General features: G+C 35.8%; 1 protein-coding gene across 1 annotated transcript in view; it reads right to left on the reverse strand.

Moving 5' to 3' along the window:
• Positions 1 to 6: 6 nt before the first annotated feature.
• The window catches only part of LOC119830035 (heparan-sulfate 6-O-sulfotransferase 2), a 77,537-nt gene continuing 69,267 nt past the window's right edge, over positions 7 to 8,276 (reverse strand). Inside the window, exons 6-8 of the mRNA XM_038352865.1 lie at positions 6,686 to 6,930; positions 3,872 to 4,056; positions 7 to 857 (exon numbers count right to left, since the gene is read on the reverse strand). Of these exons, the coding sequence (XP_038208793.1) occupies positions 710 to 857; positions 3,872 to 4,056; positions 6,686 to 6,930 (578 nt within the window). The 3' untranslated portion in view covers positions 7 to 709. The remainder of the gene's footprint in view (positions 858 to 3,871; positions 4,057 to 6,685; positions 6,931 to 8,276) is intronic.

The raw sequence follows: 8,276 nt of genomic DNA on the forward strand, positions 1-8,276 counted from the left end.
AAAAAACATTAAAAATAAATGCCTTAAAACAAATATGTACATTGCAACACTAAATTACGAATGTTGAGATTGCCATATTGAAATTAAATAATATTAATAGCTGTCAGGTTTCATTTTCAGGTATATTTTTTGTACAGAATATATTTCACAACTGTCGTAGAAGTTATTTATAAAAATTAAATGCTAACGAATGTATACAACTTGTTCACGAAGGGTGATTATTTATCGAATGACTAGCGAATGCACTCGACGAATATAACTTTTAATCAATAACTTATCTATGCCACCCGTGTGACGTCACCGACATATATTTTTTGCTGCCTTTGTATTTGGTAAAAATAGTGTGACCTTGTTCATTTTTAATATTATGTAAATTAAACTATAATTATTTCAGTATATATTTGAAGTGAATTGGATAATTTCATTGGCATTATCTTTAATTATAATCATATTTATAGATCACACAATTTTTTACCAACACAGGACAATTTACTAATAATTTTCTTATAGCTAACGACGCACTCGGGCGGGGTTTTGAACCCCACCGTACATCATAGAAGACGCGAAATTCCATTTTTCACTATCGCTTCCCCCTTTCTAGATCGACGGCGGCATTACTCGGTCCCCTTTCTAGAACGGCGGCGGCATTACTGTCTCCTCTAGAACAACGGCGGCATTACGCCATGCCCTTTCTAAAACAAAGGCGGCATTACTTGCCTGCTTTGTTCTTCTCGGTGGTGGCGTCTTCTATGTTGCTGTCCCAGTCGAACTCGGTGACGCCGTTCCGTGGCGCGACCTCGCCGAGGTGCCGCCATCGGAACTCGAAATCACTGTCCCGTTTCTTTAACGCTTCGAATCTGCGATAATGGATATAATTCAAGCCACAATGTAAAGAGATTGAAAATGTATAGTTAAAAATTTATTTGACAACTGGTAAGTTTGATTGGGTAAAATCCCTCTTAGTATTTTAAATACGAAAGGATTGCTCTGCTCCGCCTGTCTCTCCTTCACGCCTAAACCACAGAACCGATTTAGATAGAAATTTGGTACAAATGTAGTTTGAGAACCGAGATAGGACCCGATATAGATTTCCCAGAAGTGCCACAGGAAAGAAAACTGTTTGGTATTACTTCACCGCGGGCGACAACCATTTTTTTTCTCCATACCTTATATTACTTCTTTTACTTCAATATATTACTTCAATTGTTAAACCAACTTAAACTAGTAATGTAAGTAAACTAGTAGTTAATGACATTTATTAACCTGAATTTCGGAGGAAAATTAAAGCCCAACGATATATAGAGTACCCTATTTATACCTCGTACGAGGTTCATTTATTTATGTACATATAGACGTGAAGGCGAAATAATATCAATAGCACCTGCGTCAATTTCATGTGTCAAAAGGAATATTTCTCGGACACTTGGAAGACTATGCACAAACAGTGGACGAAAGTGTTTTAATATATCTGTCATAGGAAAACAGGGAGATAAAAGTTGGCCAATACTGAGCAAACTTGGCGGCATGGCTTTCAAATCAAAAGACTAAAATTACTACAAAATTTCCAGTACAATGACAGGAAAATTCGGGCATGAGAAATAAGGAACACCAAACTTCAGTTTTGTTATACAATTGTAATGATTTTATCATCTATTTATTATATATATTAAATTATCTAATATAATATATTTATGATAAAAACATTAAATTACACTACATAATTTAACATTACAACACTAAATGATTATGTGATTATATTTATATAATTAATCGATACCATCAATTGCTTCTTACTCTTTTACATATAAAATCTTAACTAAACGAGAGCGAATTGCAATTAAATCAAACAAAAAATAAAGTAGCAAATGATCTTATCAAATTGATATTAAACGCGCATCAGCGACACGGCGCACGACTAATTGAAGACCGCAGCAGCGGGGTAAAGCGTTGGGTTCCTTGAAGCTAGCCGCTTGTGATTATATCGCCACTAAACGAGCTTTGTTCGAGATAACCGCTCCGAGTGCAGTTAAACGCTCTTTTGATTAAGATAAAACTGACTTTAATCGAAATGAATGAGGCTTTTGTTGCAATTAGCTGTGTTATTGGTGAAGAGACTTTCCCTCTGCTAATTAAGCGCTCGTCAAAGAATTTTATAATGGGGAATGCAATTACAATTACTGCGGCTCGGATCGTGGCGTCTCATTGTACATTCGAACGTCAAAGAGGTGCATGTTCGTGTAACTAACATTGCTAATGGAAAGCATATTAGAGCCTGCCATAATTAAGTCAAGTGCCTTCTGAGAAAGAAACCCGGGAAGGGAGCTAGGGTTTCCACAGTTCTTAGAACTGTACAAGATTATATCAACTGCCCTCATAATTTCACCATAGTTTCAGAATGGAAACTCTATCCAATTTTCAGTAGTTAAGTCTAATTTACATTTTCTAAGAAACTTCCTATCCGTTCTTGTACCTCTGACATAATGCTTGGAATTTAATAGGTTAATTTAATGAAGGAAATTATATCTTTATTTTTTAGGCTTCTTTAATATAATATAATGGTATCCTACAAATTAATTTGTCAAGATTCTCCGCAACTTTCTGTATAATTTATCAATAGCATAATGCTATAAAACTATACGGGTATTTGCATCTATTTGATGGTTATTTTCCATAGACAATTACATTGCATTAGAGAAGTGTGGGCATTACAAAGAACAAAATTAGATAATAAACGCGAAATACACATAACGTTTACAGTTTAAACACTTAGACAAAGTTATCTTTGCCCAGACATAAACCCGTTTGAATCTAAGCGTGATAACATTGAAGAGCAATTAAACGCTTAAATTAAAAGCTAACAAGAGTACTATTATATTATAATGACTATAACATAGTGACTGTAATTTTTATAATTAAATGTTACATATTACTCGCCGTTAATTATCTTTATATGTGTATTTCTTTTGAGTGTGTGTTCATAATTGAACCCATCCCAAACGACTAGACCGATAATAATGCAATTTTTAATGTGTCTACAGGTGGATCCTGAGGTCACATTAAGACTGTGTTGGTTGATATTTACAATTCGAACGCTAACGAATCAGTGGACTTTATAAAAGGAGGATTGGTTCCTTTTTAAAAAATAGAAACAAAAATACATTAGAACCTTAGGGAACACGAATAACTGATGTTTCAATGCCTGATCTGCATCTAATCTTATTGGATCATTTATCATCAATGGATTTCGAAAGATATGAAAATGGGAGAATTTCCATATTAATACGTACCTAATTTTAAATATAGGTTGCGTCTTGATAAGCCTTAATCAGATTAGCAAGATATTTGCATTCAATTTGCTAAGTAATTTTATAGTATTAAGGTAAGATTGGGCATTGCCAATGATAACATTATGTTAATACCAAAAGATACAAGGATTTTTCAGCGAATTTTTCTCTACAAAATATTTTATAAGACTATGATTTGGCTTTGTATGGTCCTAACGATCTCTCGAAAATATAACTATTATATCTTCGCCTGTGTAAATCAATCCTCTGTGTAATGTCAAAGAAAGATAAAATAAGGAAAGTTCGCCTTTACCTCTTCTCCTTACAAAAGCGGATTCGATGCCACAGTAATATTACGTGATCGTAGATTGTGATTTTAACTATTGACATGATAAAAACACTTTCAAATTAAAACAATTATTTTTATACACAAAGGCCTTAGCATGTTCCACTTCTATGTACACGTATGGCCGAAGATTAAAAATTATTAAGTGCACTTAGTTACTTGCTACTTTAGAGTTTACGTATACCCACACACACACAAACACACACACGCACACTTACACACCATAATACACCACACGTACCTCTTGAACATGAGATTCTTGGCGAACTCGTAGAGCTCGAGGTCGAGCGAGTTGAGCCGCTTGATGTGCGCGACCTGCGCGGGCGACAGCGCCGCGAGCGTCGCGCCCGACACGGTCGCGTTGTGCTGCGTGAACGGCACCGCGAAACGGAGGTTGAACGTCTCCTCGAACACGTACTGCGATATCTGTCAGAAGCAGTTTTTTTTTTTAAGTTTATTTCATGCGGGAGTTGAGCACACTTCGGTGGGAATTGGGCCAGCTCGCATCGGGAAAGTACCACACCCCCACAGAAAGCCGGCGTGATATAGTAGCATGCTGCTGTGTTCTGTACGATAAGTGGAGGAGCCGGAGGCCTGTTTCCTTTTCCTCAACCTTCCCCGTACCTTCCTGCTTTTCAGTCGTCAATTCTTTTTTCCTTCCTTTCCTTTCCTCTATCTCGCGAATGTTCATGGGTGACGGTGATTGCTTACCATCAGGCGGACCACCAGACTAGCTCAGTTGGCCACTTATGACATAAATAAATTTCAAGTGCTGACAAATATGCCTTCTTGCTAGAGTCACAAGAATTTCTTTGTAATATGTCTACCAAAACATATTGGATATCTGAGACAGTTACCATTTCTTAACCTGATAAATGAGGAGTGCATCTCGACTTTATTGAATGCATCAATTACCATCGATCGTAATATTATGAACACTAAAGTAACGAATTGCTTCGGAATGTAACATAGTGTCTGCTACGTTGCATCTGAACCACTGAAAATATTTGGGTTACGATGGAGCTTTGGAAGAATTGATTCAATCGTTAAAGAAAACTTGATGGAGGCATACGCTATTAATGTCCCAGATATGGACTATATCTAAATTAAAAAAAAAAAGTTATGTATTATGTAAGGATTATGCTTATAAATTGATATGACGGAGATGTCTTCGGAAGACTATAAAAATGAATGCCCAAGCTAGAAAACGCAGAAACTTTTAGTGACGATGTACCTACCGTAGGTACTATATGCCATTAAATATAAAAAAAAAACATTCAAAATCACTGCCTTAACACAGGAGCATTAATTATCTTTGGAAGAAGCCTGCTTAAGGTTTCACCGAACACGTGTACATTTTCCTGTGACCTTCGATAAGAATTACCCACTCTATTCCCACATTAATAATTCATAACTGAATTCTAGAGCAGGCCTAACTAAAATTTCTATAACAAAAATAGCATCCTCTTACGTAACAATAGCGCATGTTAATAATAATAATCGTTGCCATTTACGATCCACATGAATATGCAAAACCACTTATCAGTAATAAAATTAAGTTGCTTTGAAGCGGATATTAATTTGAACATATTTGCAAGCGTAATAAGTTCTACTCAATGAGAATTAAATGGACACAATTGTACTTCAGCGTGATAAATATTTTACTATGACCTTCTAGCAATGCAAGCAATTATGCGTGGAATGGATCGAATGAAGTGAGCTGTTTTGATTCTAATTATATTAATGAATGACGAATGACGTGTAGGTAACCTTCGATCTTGAATGCTTGTGATATTCAATACTAGCATTTGTTGAATTTTAGGTAACCTTGGTCACTATTTTTTACCGTTATTTTATTTGACGCAATGTATACGCATTTGAAAAATGAGAAAATTGCTATTGCGTATTGTTTGAATTCTAATTTTAATTCAAAATTTGATTACCGACGTTGCTACATAGTGTAAGGCATCACTATAGTACCACGAAAATTAAATAAAACCGCCCCTCGATAAAATTTTAATATTCTTTCAAAACGAACAAAATATAATTAATAAATAAACTAAAAACGCGCTTGACTGATGAAATCATATAAATTGTCTCACTTAGTCTTTTTCAGAGTAAATAAAAAGGTAATATAAACATATAAATTATCCTGTATAATAATAACTTGTGAAATTATTGTATTGTCACCTGAATCTCAATAACTGTACAAAGTTTGTTTGTTAAAACTGTCCGCTTAAATTTGGTCAAAAGGCTAGAATTGGTTACTTACAAACATACATCTATACAAAAATCCAATAGGAGCGTTTCAAAAAACGTCTTAATTCTCAGAGCAGTAATTATATTCTTCCAACACATCATAGAACGGCACAAAATCACAACGAGCGCTAAGTATTCACAGACCAAAGTCGTGCTGGTGGCGAACGATAAATGCACCTACAGACAGGAACAATGAGTCGAGTGCAAATAATTGCACTTATCCCCTGTCAGGGTCACTGGACTCGAATGGCTTTTCGTCATTAGCCGACCCGCTTACATAACTCGCGCACATTACCAAGCGAAGCGTCGCAGAACTATGATCGATGCGACTTTTGCGCATTTCGCTTTCGAACTCGGACTTCAGGTACTTATAACCATCTGACTGATGTATAATGTATGAGGATAAACAGTTACCGAGGAAAACTAAATGTATTAGGGTAAATTTATGCGGCGGTAGTTGTGGATTTTGCGTGCCTCCATCAATCTTTTTACGTGATACTATTAAGTTAATCAATTAAATTGGACAAGATTAAAATCACTAAACGAGTTTTCTTTATCTTAAAAAAATACCCCCAACCATAAATAAGAATAACTTTCCCCAAAATCTGCTCGCAACGCCATAGAACCATTTTTTGACACATTTTCCTCATTATTAATGTTATAAAACTTTTTGACCTATTATTAATGCATCAAAACCAAAACTACCTAAATCGGCCCGCCCTTCTTTCTTTTTTTATATATTGATTTACAATCATCAACGTTCAAAATCGCAAAAAAGTCCCCAAACACCACAAACCTTCTGAAACTCGGTGAGCCCGAAATACGACATCGCCGCCAGGTTTCGCTTCGCGGACGCCAGCAGCACCCGGTCTATATCGCTGGTGCGGTGTCGCAGCGTGCCGTTGTAGCAGCCGACCAGCGCCAGGTCCGCCAACATGCGTGTCTGCCGGTTGTTGGCCAGGTTCCACTGGCACCCGGTGAACTCCTCGAGCGTCACTCCCCGCCACGACTCCCCCGTGTAGCACGAGGGCACCTCGGCCGCTGTGTTGGAGAAACTTATAATTGATATGTGGAATAAAACCTTAAATAGTATTTAATGTTTAAATATAACTAATTAATAATTTGAAAAAAAAAATGGTTTTTCTACTACAATTCTCGTGTTGTTTTAAATTTTATAGTGAGAATTTTAGTGAGGTTCAACTTATAACGTGCGTGATTAAAAATTCAAACGGCGAAGATCTAGTTGACTGAAATAACGTGAAAAGTTTTTCAGAAATTTCAATTTAATTGGTGCAACAGAAAAGTCTCGAGACTGGGTGGGATTAAATATTATATGGCATTTTGAACCGAAATATTAATTATTTATAGTAATAAAATACCCAAATTATGTATTTATTTGAACTTCATAATTATTGAAAATAAGCATGTGCTACATAAACTGAAAAAAATATACTATGATATTTCTTAATAATAGATCAAGAACTATATACATTCAACGTTAAGACTGTGAAAACAATCAGAGTAGTAAAATGCAATCTAACATGGCAATTAATCATTCATACCACGATATGTTTCTACTTATTCTACAAATTTGCGCCTAACATGATAATTATTTATACGAACCTTCCTTAAGTTCATATGCAAATAAATGACTTATTTTTACTAATTAAAAGAAATAACGAAATAGAAAAAATACAACAAACAAAACTTCTTAAAAACCAACCAGACGCAATTGTAAAAAACTAGCTGCGTTCCGCGCTTTCACCTACGTAAATCCGTATCACGTAGAAATATCGGGATACAAAGTTGCCTATATGTTATTCCAGTTCTCCAGCTGTCTACGTACCAAATTTCATTGCAATCGGTTCATTAGCTTTTGTGTGAAAGAGCAACAAACACACACACACACATCCTTACAAACTTTCGCATTTATAATATTAGTATGATTAAAACCCAAGCTCGGATCTCAAAATCAACACCAAAGTGGAAGTCATATTTAATTATCATATCTATCCAATAAAAGAATTATATCGAGCGGAGAGACGTTACACTGAGCAAACGGTATCGAACCGCTTCCTGCAATAAACGCATTGTAATGAGTCTGTTCGCTGTATAAACATCGAATGAATAAATAATAACGTGCGGCGCTTTCACGACGTCGTCGTCACACATTATTAAAAAAAAAATCTTATAATTTCGTGCTCTTAAACAATAACGCGTTCCGTCTAATCGCTAAAATGAAATTCATGTTTGCATGGAAGTGATTGCGCTTATAGCGGTGTACTTGTATAAAAATACTAGCTATCCGCCCGCGGCTATACCCGCGTAGTTGCAGGAAACTTAGACCCGCGGTTTTTCTAGCATGTTCCCGTTCCCGTGGGATTTCC

Source organism: Zerene cesonia, chromosome 11 (genome assembly GCF_012273895.1).
Source record: "Zerene cesonia ecotype Mississippi chromosome 11, Zerene_cesonia_1.1, whole genome shotgun sequence".
Taxonomy (NCBI): Eukaryota; Metazoa; Arthropoda; class Insecta; order Lepidoptera; family Pieridae; genus Zerene; species Zerene cesonia.